The 16515-nt window shown below is 32.6% G+C and overlaps 1 protein-coding gene across 7 annotated transcripts in view; it reads left to right on the forward strand.

Moving 5' to 3' along the window:
• CDC42BPA (CDC42 binding protein kinase alpha) overlaps window positions 1-16515 on the forward strand; it is a 310403-nt gene that overhangs the window by 135025 nt on the left and 158863 nt on the right. For all 7 annotated transcript variants that reach the window (XM_058533588.1, XM_058533583.1, XM_058533582.1 and 4 more), the window contains exons 6-7: window positions 5203-5296; window positions 15878-16078. In XM_058533588.1, the coding sequence (XP_058389571.1) occupies window positions 5203-5296; window positions 15878-16078 (295 nt within the window). The remainder of the gene's footprint in view (window positions 1-5202; window positions 5297-15877; window positions 16079-16515) is intronic.

A 16515-nucleotide genomic window follows, 5' to 3' on the forward strand; every position in this document is an offset into this window, starting at 1 on the left:
TTTATTTTCAACAAAGTAAATGTTTTACCCATCCAAATGATTAAATAAATAGAGTTAAATCAAAAGAAAACTAAAATGTAGTCTATAGGTTTTGAAACTTTGAAATGTGTTCTCTGTAAGCATGGGTAGAGGGAAAATCACAATGGAAATTATAAAGTATTTAGGAAAAAAAGACAATAGAAGTACTGCATATTAGAACTTGTGGGATGCAGCTACAGTAACTTGTAAAAGAAGATCTCTCACCTTAAATGAAAATATTAAAAAAGGAATTTTTTTAAAAGGTGAGTTAAGCCGCTCTAACTTAGAATGCTAGAAAAGAACAGCAAAGTAAACCTGATTTACTGAGAAAGAAAAGAATGAAACAAGTTAAAATTGATGAAATAAAGAAAGAAGAAGATAAAATAAGAAGAGGACCAATTAACTGAAAATGGTTATTTAGAAATGATCAATAAAAGAGACAAATGCCTAGCAAACTGTTGATCCTAGTAAAGAATACAGTGTTTGGAGCCAAACTGCCTGGTTTGAATCCTGCCTCCAGTTACTCTGTGACCTTGAGCATTAATTATGCGGCTTAGCTTCCTCATCTGTAAAGGGGGAAAATAATTGTACCTACCTTACTGTGTTGTTGTGAATATTAAATAAGTAATGCACATAAGAACACTTAGAACTTGGAACACTGAGCTTAGAACTTAGAACACGGTGTGGAAAATAGAAAGTGCTAAACAAGCATTAGATGTTATTTTTATCAAGATAAAAGAAAAGATACAAATAATATTAGGAATAGAACTATGAATGTATCGTAGATTTTAAAAATAATAGAATACTGTGAATAACTGTATTCCAATAGTAGTGAAAATGTGGATGAAATGGATATTAGAAAAATAGAAACTACTGTAATTTAATCAAGAAGAAATAGAAATTATCTGAATAAAATAAAAATGTTTAAAGAAAGTGAATCTGTAACAGAAAGTTATCCCTCCATAAGACTCCAATCTCGTATTTTTTTAGGTATTTCTTATCCCCCCCCTTTATTTTTAAAATTGAAATACACATGGTAAAATGCACAGGTACTATATATGCGGTGATGAGTTTTCACAGTGTGTACACCTGTGTAACCACCATCCCAGTCAAGATGCAGAATGTTTCCATCACCCTGAAAGTTTCCTTGTGCTCTTTTCCAGTTGACATCCTCTATTCCTCCGGTCACCAGTTATTCTGGTTTCTGTCACCACAGCTTAGTTTTACCTGTTCTAGATCTTATAAATGGAATCGTACATCATATATTCTTTTTCGTTTAATATCTTTTGATCAACATAAAGTTTTTGAGATTCATCTAATTTGATATATATATATCAATAGGTCTTTCCTTATTGGTGAGTAGTCTTCCACTGTATAAATATATGACAGTTTATCCTCCCACCTGTTGATAGTCATTTGAGTTTTTTCCAGTTTTGAGCTGTTACAAATATAGCTGCTGTGAACATTCTTTTACTCCACATGCTTTTATGGATGAGTTCTCTTTTACTTTTAAGAAAGCAGTAATTGAATCCTATATAAATTGTTTCAGAAAATTTGAAAAGCCATTTGTCTCACTTTATGAAGATAGTGAAACCTTGACAACAAAGCTTGACAGGGATAGTACAAGAAGAGAATGTTATGTGGAACAATATGACTTATGAATATAAAAGCAAAAGTTCTAAATAAAAAACAATCAAATTTAACAGTGTATTATATTTTATCAATGATAAGATGAACTTATTTTTCTTATCTGCTAAAGATAGCAGTTCTCTTCAGATTATAAAATCATTGTGATTCCCATCAAAATCTTGATATGGTTTATGGAACTTATTAAGCTAATCCTAGCATTCATCTGGAAGAGCCATGGCAATTTAAAAACATGGTCCCTGGTATAGAGAGGTCATTATAGAGCTCTCATAATTAAGACAGTGTGGTATTGGTCCAGGTATAGGCATGTAGATAGAGTGACCATACAGTATGTCAGTTTGCCTGGGACACTTCCAGTTTATGCCTGTTGTCCCAGTAATTACTAGTAGGCTCCCTTCCACTCTAAAGACTTGTCAGTGAAATTGCATAGGAAGTCCTGAAACAGATCCACTTGATTTATGACCTAGGTGGAGTTAGAAATCAGTGGTGAAACGATGTCATTCAATAAATGGTATTGGGACAGAAAGAAATATAATTGACTTTTATCTCACACTACACACAAAAATTAATTCCAGAGAGATTAAAGACTTGAAATGAACAATAAAACCTTAAAATTTATAGAAAAAAATATAGGACACTGTCCTTAGGACCTCTGGGAGGAGAAAATAAGGGAGATGTCTTAGGACAAAAAACACAAATTATGAGTAGAATGGTGGTTGCCAGGGGCTTAGGGGTGGGGGAAATAGGGAGAGGTTGGTAAAAGGGTACAAACTTTCAGTTATAAGAGGAGTTAGATCTGAGGAGCTAATGTATAACATGGTGACTAGAGTTGATAATAATGTATTGTCTAATTGAAATTTTCTAAGAGAGTAGAACTTAACTGTTCTCAAAAAAAAAAGGCAAATATGTGAGGTGATGTGTTAATTAACTTGGTGGGAATTTTTTCACAATGTATATGTATATCAAATCATGATGTACACTTTAAATATATTACAGTTTTATTTGTCAATTATACATTAATAAAGCTGAAAAAAGACAAAAAACACAAATTATAAATTGTTAGGCCACATTAGTATTAAATACTTTTTTACAAATAAGAAAAATACTATAAACAACATGGAAAAGCAAGCCCACCTGCTGGGAGAAGAGATTTGTAACACATGTAACTAAGTTTGAGTAAACAGAATTCCTGAAGATTAACCAAAACCCAAAAAGCAAACAACACCCACATGGTATAAAAAAATGACAAGGGTATTAACTGGCGTTTTACAGAAGAGGAATCTAAGATGACCACTGATAATATAAAAAAGATTCATAACTTGACTAGTAATCATGCTAGTAAAGTGGAAGATGCACATGTCTTGCATGGTAGCAATTCCAATCCTGGATACATAGCCTGGAGAAATGTTCACATATGAGCACTAGGAGACATTTATAAAAATATTCATCGTAGATTTTTGTGTAGTAGCAAAATAAAAATCTAAAGCAATCTAAAATGGTTGGAAACAATCTAAATTCCATAATCAGGAGAATTGATAAGTAAATTTGGTATATGAAAGTATTCCACGAAGCAATTAAAATTAATGAACTAGAGCAATATGGATCAACATGGGTAAATTTTAGAAATGTACTATTAGAATAAAATCAAGTTGCAAAAGGCTACGCACAGTTTCTTATCAATTATAAAGTTCAAAGACTTTCAGAAAAATGCTTTACGTAGTCTTATGGTTGCATATATATGTACTAATCATATAAAATATGCATGGATGTGGTAAACACCCAATTCAGGATGGTGATTGCTCACCTCAGAGGAGTGGAGAGAGGGGTAATATCAGGAATGGTAATGGGATACTTAGGGCTTGTCAGTACTATCTCTAATGTCTTGTTAAATATTGTCCATTTCATTAATTATTATTTGTTAGAAATATATAAATATAGTTTGTCTTATTAAATTTTAATATCCTATTTTTTAGATAGCCAAAATTATTATTGATGTTTTAAAATCCTGTCTTTGTAATTTCTTTGGTCTCCTTTAAAATCTGAGAAATATACCGGTAGCAATTATGTATAGTGACTATATAGCTTAATATTTTTTTAATAAAGAATAAAATACATTTTCTTCCTCATCTAAAAACGGTGTAGGTAATTTCTAAGGTTCCTTCCAGCACTAAAGTATACTTCTTTGATGATATCAAACAACAGAAAATCTTTTCTTAATATAGCTTTTCTGACAGTTCAGAATAAATTCAAATGTTGAGGATTATGAAGCCAATTTCCTATACAGGTTGTTGCTTTCAGTCTATCTATCTGCCTGTCTCTGTTAAGCAATCATCTGTCGTCTACAACAGGGGTTGGCAAACTTTTCCTGTAAAGGGCCAGGTAGGAAATATTTTAGGCTTTGAAGACCATAGTCCCTATCAGAACTACTCAGCTCTGCCATTGTAGTGGTAAAGCTGCCATAGATAATACTTAAATTAATGGGTGTGGCTGTGTGCTAATAAAACTTTACAAAAACCAGCAGTGGGCTGGATTTGGCCCATGGGTCATAATTTGCCAACCTGTGATGTACAACGCATTCATAGAAGTTACTTCAGCCATCAAGGTAGTGCTAATATGATCCCCATATTACAGGTGGGAAAACTGAGGCATAGAGACCTTAAGTGGCATCATTTAGGTTTAATGACCCGACCATACTCCCATTAACCATGTGGCAATAGAATTTTTTTTACGTATATAATGTCCATAGAAGATTATTTTTCTTCCTCTAAAAGAGTAAATTCAGAGGGTCTAATCTGTTAGTTTTTCACAATTACAATCTTTAGAGTGTGATTAGAAACTACATTACTGAGTCTTCTGTACAAAATCATTTTGTGTATGATTTTCCCAAGGCTTGTAACACTTTTCAGTATTCAAATATAAAGACAAATACAAAAACTGGTATGATTTAGTTTGTTTTAATTAGATTTGGATATCTTAAAAGCCTTTGATTTAATATCTGTAAGTAGCTTTACATAATATATAGATCATTATTAAGTAGTTGTTTCAGTTGTTTTCCAAAATCAGCTTTATGAAGCAATTCTTTTGTGTTGTCATGACCTGCAGTAATTGAAAATTTATTTATCTACATTTACATTCAGGGTCTAGGAAGTATATTTTTCCCTGTCCAATTCATGTGTTAGAGGATAGTATGTTTTGTGAGTATCAAGTGATTATGGCTCTTCTCTGTGTGCAGAAAGTAGGCCTACCATAGTCACACTGGAATCTGTGCAAATCTAAAGGAAGGAGGGTAAAATTAATTTAATGTGAATGAGAATTACCACAGTACTTTTTATCTCTAGGGGAACACTGAAATTGCATGTGTTTAAGAAAGTTTTAATTTGAATGAAAACCAGGATTTGAACCCATAAAGTAGTCAGATAGATATTCTTAGAGTATTAATATTAAAAGAAGTTATTTTCAGACAAAAAGGTTATCTCACCAAGTAACTGATTATATTTATTTTTCCCAACTAAAAATTGAATGTGTCTATTTTTTCAGGGATATCAAACCTGACAATATATTGATGGATATGAATGGACATATTCGGTTAGCAGATTTTGGTTCTTGTCTGAAGCTGATGGAAGATGGAACGGTAAATAAAGATAAATCTTAAATTATTTTACCCACAGACATTTCCTTTGCTACCTGTCTTTATTTTTTGGAAACCATCTATTTATATTATCTATCCATCCATCCATCTTTCTATGCTCCACCTCCTTACACAAAGGCATTTAGGCATACTTATTTATAATAGGGCTTGTCTATAAAGTCATATGCCATTTTCAGTTGTTGATATTAATGATCTTAAGATTGATACAGTATGCTTTTTATGAGACCCTTGTTTGTTGCTTCTTTAGCTGAACTGTTTATTATTGTGCTTGAGATATTTTCACAGTTCCAGAGGGATGAAGAAAATAAATCGCACATGGAAAAAGAAAATGTGACTCCTTCTTCACTTTTATTTTTTTTATCTTTCTTTCCTAGTTGTCTAGTTTTCCTGAGGGACAGTGTTCAGATTTTATCAGAAAGTTCTCTAGGTTGATTCAGTTTTATATTACCATTTGCTTTAGTTCTGCTAACCATAGGCCCCTCAATTGTTTTTTTTCACTTAGTTAAAAGTTTATATGCTCCAATTTTATTCTGTTTTTGTTTTGTTTTGACTTCAGTTTCGTGGCTGTATAGCAGAGGTCCAAATATACATCATTTTAATTGGCAGAAACATTTTTGGAGAACAGTTTAGTATAATACATTCCAAAGACCTCAAAAATGTCACATTATTCTAGACCAGTAATTTGACTTCTGAAAATTTATGCTAAGGAGATAACTTTTAAAAAAGAGATTATCTCACTTCTGCCTGGCCATGATAGAGGGAGTAATTGGTACCAAATTGTCCTCTCACTATAAGCAGCTATAAAACTGGACACAATATTTGAGACAACTGTTTTCAGGCAGTGGACAGCAGGCAGCACAAGACTGTTTTCTCTGAGAGAAATGAATTCATGAGGTGTGCCTCACAATTTCCCAGGATTGGGACAGTGCAAAAAACTAGAGTTAGAGCAGAGGATAGCAGTCATACAGAGCTGAGGAGGAAAGATCAGAGCTGCGTTAGCTGAGGCAGCTGGAATCTGTAGGGCTTGACATTGGGGAGTAAGGAGCTGTGCAGAGACAGGGCCTAAAGTATCCGTATGGGGGAATCTCATGAAGGTGGGGCTGTACACATTGCAGTATAAGACCATATGAGACTTACCAAGTAGTAGATGCTACCCATTTGAAAATCCAACAGATTACTGGAAATCAAGCAGTGCTGGAGGAGAAACAGTGCTGGGGTACATTGGAATTTCAGCCCTGTAGAGACAGTTAACACCTTTGTAACATATAAGACTTACTCTAAACCTAACAGCCTAAATCCAAGTCCTTATAAGATCCACAGAGTTTGAAAGTGGTCCTCCAAATTAAGGGACTCTAGATGAATCTTAGACTTTTTATAAATCTGCCCTCAAAGAATGTAATTGTAAGCCAACCCATATTCAAGGAGATCAGTGAGTATTTTTTTTAATCTGCTTAAATAAGAATTAGTATTCTTTGGAGGAAGATAACAGAATCCATACTCTCTACAATGGCTTATTGACAATGACCAGCATTCAGTCAGAAATCACAAGACTAAACAAAAATGAGGGGTTGGGTAGGGATTGTAATACAGAGTTAAAAAATAAAAGTAGTCAATAGAAACCTGGGTAGCACAGACATTGGACTTAGCAGAAACTTAATGAAACTATCATAAATATGTTTAAAGAATCAAAAGAAAATATAGTTTTACAGATTGCACAGATAAGAAATCTCAGCAGAAAAATAAATCAAATGGACCTTTTAGAACTTGAAAAGTACAGTAATAGAAATAAGAAATTCACAGGAGGAGGTTAACAGTGGGTTAGAGATGAGAGAAGGAAGAGCCAGTGAATTTGAAGACAGATCAATAGAGATTATCCAGTCTGAAGAACAGAGAGAGAAAGATTGAAGCAAAATAAATACAGGCTCAGGGATTCATATGATTGGAATCTTAGAAGGAGAAGAGGGAGGAGCAGTAAAATTTGTAGAATTGATGGCTCAAACTTGCCAAATGTGATGAAAAACACAGATCTAAGAATCTTAGCATATTTCAAGGTTATAAAAGGAGCCACACCTGGCCTCATCACAATTAAACTGCTGAAAATTAAAGAGAAAGAAAAAAATTGAAAGCATCCAGAAGAAAAAATGCATTGCATACTGTGGAAAAATGGTAAGAATAACCACTGACTTGTCATCAGAAATCATGGAATAGTATCTTTTAAGTGCTGAAAGAAAAACAATCTGTAAACAAGGAATTCTATATCAAGCAAAAATATCCTTCAAAAACTAAGGTGAATTAAAGCCATTTTCAGATAAATGAAAGAAGAGAGATTAATCTCCACAGGTCTGGATGCTATAGAATGTCCTTCAGGCCAAAAGAAATGATACCATTTGGTTACTTAGAACTATAGGATAAAGAATATCAGATGTGATAAATAAGATCTGTAGGATAAAGAAAAAGGCTATATTATCTTTATTTTAAAATTTACATGAAAGGCCTCTGACTGTTAAAAGCAAAAAGAATAACATTGTGATGTGGAGTTTGTGACGTATGTAGGAGTAAAAAATATGTCAACAGTCACACAAACAATGTAAGATGGGTATATGGAATTATGTTGCTCCAGGATAGCTGCATGTGTGTGAAGTATAAAGTGGGAAGTGGATAATGCCAGGTATGACATGAGAAGGGAGAAAGAGCATGGCGGTCTTCCTGAGTTGAGAAAACACAGATTAAAGTCAGGGAGGCCGTGGCATCAAAGTTGTGGGCCACAGTTCCAGAGAGGAGATAGCTACACTGAAAAAGAATTCCACGGTAAGAGCTTGTGTTTCCCCAGACCTGCATGTTATAAGCCCCTTAGACTCAAAGCTGAGGCTTCTCTCCTGAAGTCTGATGTCCGGCCTTCCAGATCCCCATGCGTTCCAGAATGCACTGAGTACTATTTCTGTGTGTATAAGTTTCCCCTGATCAAATGTATTCCTGAAATCATTGTGTGTCTTCTTAGTTGATGTCTTCTTTATTGATGATCCTAAAATAATTTTCCTGGACATAATAGCATGTTGGTCCTCCATTTACAAAATTATAATGAAGAAACCTCTTTTTATTTGTTTTATTTCCATTTTATTTTTATTTTTTATCAAAGTGATCTATAACTATTTTAGGAAGACTTATCACAAAAAACAGCATTCCTTTATCCTAGTTCTTCCCACAGCCAAATCTCTTTTACTAGAGGCAGACACTTATCTTTTGGCTCTTCTGTTGTTTCATTTACTTACATATTTCTTATTATCATATTTGTGTTATAGTCTCTTAATGATTATTTATTTTTAGGTATTATCTATTAATTTTCTACCATGGAAGATGAGAATTCAGATTTCTTACCCACATCTCACCCAACCCATATACTTCCTATCTCCCCGTTGTAATTAATACATAATCTTTCATTAAATCCTATTCAATTTTTTTATGATTATACGAAACTTATTCGTAGCTGTGCATGCAGTTTATTTTAATTACATTTCTTTTCTTGAACAACTTTTTCTTCTCACTAAAGTAAGTGACCACTTTGCTTTGCTTAGTTTTCTGTGTAATTCACCAATGTATCCCCAAACTCTCCACCACACATTAACTAATTTAGCAATTTCTTTCCCTCTCAGAGACATTAAATAACTTAGTGGTTCCCTTTTATCCTTTGGAGATATCTTCACTGGAGTCTTGAATTCTCCCATTCTAATCTTGAATGTTCTGTAGGCCTACTGCAGAATTATCATCCTAGGACTACCTTTCCTCATCTTGGAATTCACTGTGTTGCTCTCTAATATTGGATCCTCTGTTTCCTGGATCCCGTGTCTGTCTTTGTCCTCGTTTGGTGGTAGTTGCCTGAGAGAAGTTCCACTGGAAGTAAATATTCCATAATCTTGCATGTCTGAAAAATGCCTTCATTTCTATCCTCCTACTTGATTGATAGTTTGTCTGGACATAGTATTATAGATTTGGAATTATTTTTCTCTTAGAATTTAGAAGGCATTGCATTGTTTTCTAATTTACTGTTGAGACATCTGGTGCCATTCTAATTCTCAATCCTTCTACTATAACCTTTTCCTGTTTCTCTGGAAGTTTTTAGGATGTTTTGTTTATGCTCAGTGTTCTGAAATGTTATGATAATATAACTTTGTATAGGTCATTATTTATTATCTGGACGGCTGCCTCAATTTTAACCTTTCCCAAATTTTGTGACTTTCCAAATCAAGTTTCAGCTTGCTTTTTGGCTCTCACATATGAGTTAAAGCTATACCACCTTAATCACTATACCTCTATAAGAAGTCAGTTTCTGTGAGGGGGTGTCCCGCTGTAATTCTTTTTCTTCCTCTAAAATTGTCTTGGCTGCTCTTGGCCATTTGTTTTTCCATATGGTTGTTAGGATTATATTGTTGGTTTATATATATACATAGACACACATACAAACACCCCTTCACAAACACAAGCTCATAGAACTGCATTGCATTTAGAGATTAATTTTCGGGAAATTTATATCTACAACATGGAATCCTCCCATCCATGAGTATGATGTCTTTCTCTGTAGTTTTAGGTTTTCTTTTATGTCTGTTATGAAATTTTATAGTGGTATTCATTATAAATCCATTACCTTTATTTATAAGTTAGATTTGTTCCTAGGCACCTTCTGGATTTTTTGTTTTTTGCTGTTATAAATAACTTTTTAAAATTTGCAGTTTAATAGCCTGTTGCTGTTCTTTAGGACCACAATTGATTTTTGTAAATCAATTTTTGTTAATCTTGAAACTACCAAGCTGGCTAAATTTTTTTTATTAGTTCAAAATAATTTGTAGATTCTTCTAGGTTTTCTATATAGACGATCATATAATTCACAAATAACGACCAGGTCTGGGTTTTGTCTTTTCCAATCCTTACATATTCTGTTGGTTTTTTCTCTTATCATGCAGTCAGTGACCTTCAGTACAATATCATATAGGTGTGGTAATAAGGAGCTTCTTTGTCTTGTTCCTGACTTGAATGATATTTACTCTATAGTTTCAAATTAAGTATGATGTTTGCTGTAAGCTTTTGGTATATATTGTTTATCAGATTAAGGAAATTTCTATTTCTGATTACCAAGAGTTTGTTGTTGTGGTCGTCATTGTTGTTATCAAATGATTTTTCTGCATCCATTGAGATATTAGGGTATTTTTCCTTTAATCTGTTAATCTGATGAATGACATAGGTTGTGCAGTGTTAAATCATCCAGTCTTTGGATAAACATAACTTTATCATGAAGTTGCATTGATATATTTGAACTAATTGCTAGCTTGACTTTGCTAATATTTATATTGGATTGTTACCTGAGATTCACGCCTGAGAGTGATCATATCTGAGATTGCAGTGTAATTTTCCTTCTCAAATTGTTCTTGTCTGATTTTTGTGTTTGGGTTATTTTAGCCTCAGAAAATGCACAGGGGAGCCATATCCCGTCCCCTTACCCATTTTGGCTCTAGATCAGTTTATATAATATAGGGGTTATCTTATATCTGTTTCTTTATATAATTGGTAGAACTCACTGTTAAGTCACCGTTGCCCTGGTGAGGTTTTGTTTTCTTCTCTTTGTTTTCCAGGTAGATTTTATAGTATTGATTCAAATTTTTTAATGGTTATAGGTCTCTTTGGTTTTCTGTTTCCTCCTGAGTCAGTTTTGGTAAGTTGTATTTTTTTCTATGAAAATCGTCCATTTTCTCTCAGTTTTCAATTTTATTGGTATAAAGTTGTTCAGATTGCTCTTTTCTTAGTTTTAAAATTTCTGTTACATGTGTAGTTTTGTCCTTTTTTCATTTCTAATGTTGTTTATTTATGTTTTTCTTTTCCTTCATAAGTTTTGATACAGAGCATTTTACTATTTTTCAGTTCTAAATATTTCCCAACTTTAGTTAGAACTCTTCTGTGGACCATTAATTATTTAGATGTGTGCCTTTTAATATCTGTAGTATTATATTCTTTATTTGGTTATTTATTTCTAGTTTATTTTACTAGAGAATAGGTCTATTTGATATCAGTTTTTTGGCATTTGTCAAGAATTGCTTTTCAGTTTTTTAACAGGCCAGTTTTTGTAAGTGTTACGTATTTGAAAAGAATACATGTTGTTCTAACTTTTGGGTGCAGGTTTCTATATATGTCCATAAGGTTAAAGTTGTTAACTTTGTTGTTTAGATTTTTTGTATTCTTACTAGTTTTATTTCTTTCTGATTTATTATCTGTTATTTAAAAATCCTTATTATGGTGTTGAATTTAATTTTTCCTTGTAATCATCAGTGTTTTCACAGCTCTTTTTGTAGCTGTGTTGTTAGGTACATATTATTCAGAGTTCCTATTTCAGGATGTTTTCTTTTACAATTATGTTAATGAATTTTTAAAAATCGTAATCATTTTGGCTTTAGAATCTATTTTGACTGGTTTTAATATAGCTACCTTAACTTTCATTTAATATCTACTTGGTGTAGCTTTTCCATCCCTTTACTTTTAACCTTTCTGTGTCTTTATGTTTAGGTGCTTCTCTTTTAAGCAGATCATTGCTGATTTTTTTAAAAATTTATTCCTTTTGGTTTTATTTATGATCCAGTGTGACGATGCTGTCTTTTAATAGGTGAATTTAATCCATTTATGAATTTTGTGATTATCAGTGTATTTGTATTTATTTCTAGTTTCTTGTGCTGTTTACTGTAAGTTTTGCTTATTTGTTTGCATGCATGCTTTGTTTTTTTCCTTCTTTCTTGCCTTCTATTGGCTTGGTCAAGTTTAGTTTTATTTCTCTTTTTCTTTACGTCTTTGGAAGTTATATATTTTATTTCATATATTTTAATGTTTAGCTTTACATTTTTAGCATTTATAGTTTACCTAAAGTCTAGAGTTAATCAGTTTCTCCATCATATTCCTAATCAAAACAAGAAACTTAGTTTATCTTATACCCTATGCAAAAATTAACTCAAACTGGATCAAAGACCTAAATATAAGAGCTAAAAATATAAAACTCTTACAAGAAAACATGGGGGAAAGCTTTATGACATTGGATTTGGCAGTGATTTCTTGGATATGACACTAAACAGCAGGCAACAAAAGAAACAGATAAATTCGACTACATCACTGTTAAAAATTTCTGTACATCCAAGGACACAATCATTGTAGTGAAAAGGCAACCTATGGAATGGGAGAAAATAGTTGCAAATCATATGTCAGATAAGACATTAATATCCAGAATATATAAAGAACTTGTACAACTCAATAAGAAACAAACAACCCTATTCAAAATGAGCAAAGAACTTCAATAGACATTTCTCCTAAGAAGATATGCAAATTGCCAGCAAACATATCTCCAGTCAATAGGGAAATGCAAACCAAAACCATAATGAGATACTACCCCATACCCATTAGGATGGCTACTATCTAAAAAAAAAAAACAAAAACAAAACAGAAAATAACAAGTGTTGGTGAAGATGTGGAAAAATTGAAATCCTTGTGCTCTGTTAGTAGGAATGTAAAATGCTGTAGCCACTCTGGAAAACAGTATGACAATTCTTCAAAAAATTAAAAATAGAATTCCCTTGTGATCCAGCAATTTCACTTCTGGGTATATATTCCACAGAACTGAAAGCAGGGACTCAAAGAGATATTTGTACACCCATGTTCATAGCAGCATTGTTCACAATAGCCAAGGAATTTAAAGCAACCCAAATGTCCATCAACAGGTGAATAGATAAAGAAAATGTGGTAGATACATACAATGGAATATTATTCAATCTTAAAAGGAAGGGAATTCTGACATGTGCTACAACATGTAATCCTTGATAACATTATGCTAAGTGATATAAGCCAGACACAAAAGGACAAATATTGTATGATTTCACTTATATGAGGTCGTTGGGGTAGTCAAATTCATAGATAGAAAGTACAATAGTGGTTGCCAGTACCTGGGAGGAGGGGGGCATAGGGGAGTTATTGTTTAATGGGTACAGAGTTTCAGTTTTGCAAGATGAAAAGACTTCTAGAGATGCATGGTGGTGATGGTTGCACAACTATGTAAATATACTTAATGCCACTGAACTGTACACTTAGAAATGGTTATGATGATAAATTTTATGTTACGGGTATTTTACCACAATTAAAAATAATAATTAAAAATTAAAAATTATAAAAACAAGAAACTTAGAACACTTTAATCTTAATTGCTCCTTCAGTAGCATGTTATTGTTTTCTGGTATTTTAGTTCCATCTTATTTCTCAACCTTGAAGTAAGTGTTCCTGCTTTCCCTCCTCCTGCTCCACCTGCTTTCCTCCTGCTCCTCTTCCTCCTGTGGTTTCTACTCTTCCTTTTCCTCTTCCTCCTCCTCTTCATCATTATTTTACCCAGTTAATGGCCATTGAGATGTATGGTCAAGTTTACTAACATTTTCTTCACAATTGCTTCTAGTATCACATTCTTCCATCTGGGTTAAATTTCTTGTGATCTGAAGTGTGTCTTTTAGTACTTCTGTTTATCTGAAAGGGTCTATACATGGTAGTTCACCGAGTCTTGGTGTGAAAATGTCTTTATTTAACCCTCATTCTTGTGTCATAATTTAGGTAGGGAATATAATATTAACAATTATTTTGTCTTATCACTTTGAAGATACAGTTCCATTTTCTTCTGACTGCTATGTTAGTATTAATAATTCAGGTGTCAGTCTATTGTCATTCCTTGGTAAGTGATCTTCCTTTATTCTTCAGTGTTTTTAAGATCCCTTTGCCTTTGGTGCTCTGCAGTTTAACTACAGTTTGTATAGAAGTGCATCTGGTTTTATTTATCTTTTCATGTCTTTTACCTATTCACTGTGTTCTTTATTTCAATGACTAGTTTTTGTGTTTTTTTTCATTTCTAGGACTTCTATTTGATTTTTTCATCTCCTTTTCTTTTCTTATGCTTTTGATTTTTTAAAATGTCTTTAATAATTTTAAACATACTTATTTCATGAAGTGGAACTGATTGTTGTTAGGGGTCTAATTGTGTTGTTTGTTTGGATTTCTGACTTTTGCTCATAATGGAATGTTTCCTCATTTAGTTTATGTTACTAGATTGTGAGCTCATCTTCAGTGGGCTTTTTTGTGTGAGGATTATCTGTGACCAAGCTTGAGAATGTGTCCTTCAGAGTAGTTCTGAATTTGTTATGCTCAGTTTTCTAGGGCACCTAACGTGGTCCAGTGTTTTTGCTAGTTTCTTGGCTTGAGAACTTCTGGACCACAGAAACACTGTGAATTAGAATCCCAAGTGGTGGGACTGTGTGACCTAACGTTATGAGTTTCTAGGGGAGGAATTTTTCTTCACATATCAGCCACAATCAAGACAAACAAAATGTCTTATCTTTCTCTGCTGAGTGGCAGATTTTTATAATTCACTTTTTCACTTAAAATGTACCCTTTAGGGTAAAGGTTATATAGGGCAACCTCTCACTTCAAACCTCATGTAAGCTTAAGGTCTTTCCTTTTGTCCTCACTTATATGTTAAAATCCAAGTACCTAGAAAATGAAAACTGACAGTTCCCCAACCCCACTCCTGCTCTAATGCTCACCACCCTGGTTCTCAACCATTTCTTGATTGCTGGCCCCTAAGAATTTCTCTTTTTTAAAAGCTTATTTATATGTTTATAAAAATGGTTATATTTTATCTAGTACTTTTAATAGTTTGTAATGGAAGAGTTTTCAAGTTATTTAATTTCAGTATTGCCAGAGAGGAAGTCTATTCTAATGATTATTAGGAATGGTAATTTAGTCCAGAAAATCCAGAATATTAACTATTATTCTACCTTGAGAATGTTCATTTTCTGATATGTTCTTTTAAAACATAGAAAGAACCAATTTTCTTTTACTTTGGAATACCTTACAAGATATGTGCCCAAGATCTTTTTAGCTATTATTTTTTAACTTACATCTAACTTGCCCTAATTATATTCCCAACTATTTTTCTCTATTGGGATTTTATTTTTTGAAGGATATATTTTTCCCCTTTTATAATTTTTTAAGTTAATAAGTAGTTTGCAGGGTATTGTTAACATTTATTTCATTAGGTTTCTACTAATGTGTTTTAAAATAATCTCCAGGCTGCTTATAAGTATTAGCTGGTTTTTTTTTTTTCCTGTCTAATTAATAGTAAAATTTTCACAGTTCCATTTTTTTATATGTACATGTTGCACAGATAATATCAATAATAAGAATGTTCTAAACTAAATATTCAGTTTGTTGTTAATGACTGTGGTGTTCAAATCATATTGTTACCCTAAATGTAGTCAATTAAGTAACAGCTGTAATAAAAGTGTTATATGTATAGTGTTCTGAAACCTGGAGAACTGTTAGTGTGGAGATTATATGAAATTTAATTTATTTGTACAAGGAGGCTAAATTCCAATAATGCAAAGTTGTAGTTGTTATGAGATAATGTCTGTTGTATATCTAAGTAAATGTTAATATTTTTAACTTAAAATTATTATTTGTTTCTAATATATTATAGTAGATTACTAAAAATGTGAACTTTCTCAGGTCCAGTCCTCCGTGGCTGTTGGAACTCCAGATTATATCTCTCCTGAAATCCTTCAAGCCATGGAAGATGGAAAAGGCAGATATGGACCTGAATGTGACTGGTGGTCTTTGGGGGTCTGTATGTATGAAATGCTTTATGGAGAAACACCATTTTATGCAGAATCTCTGGTGGAGACATATGGAAAAATCATGAATCACAAAGTTAGTATGTTTTACTATTTTTCAAATTAATGTGGTAAATAATACATATAATGCATTTAAAGTGATGTGATATTTAAAAAGAAAATATTTTTCTAAAAACAATAAACAATCTAACTTCTATGCTAATAGGGGACATGACAAACGTGAATAGTCAAAATCTATAATTTATACGTAGAATTATTAGTTCTAACCTTTTCCTGTATTTTATTAGAGATACTAGTAAGTAGGAAATTGAATGGTGTCTCCAGTAGGATAACAAAGATCATAAGCAGACAATTTATTATCATTGCTACAACAGTATAAGTATAATCATGACTAGAATGCATTTTAAAAATTCTCAACCTTAGTAGTAATAAATGAAATGCAAATTAAAATAAGAATGAGATTCTTTTTTTTCCCTTGTCAAATCGGCAAAGGTGAAAAGAAAAATAGTACTT

This window comes from Diceros bicornis, chromosome 38 (assembly GCF_020826845.1).
Source record: "Diceros bicornis minor isolate mBicDic1 chromosome 38, mDicBic1.mat.cur, whole genome shotgun sequence".
NCBI lineage: Eukaryota > Metazoa > Chordata > Mammalia > Perissodactyla > Rhinocerotidae > Diceros > Diceros bicornis.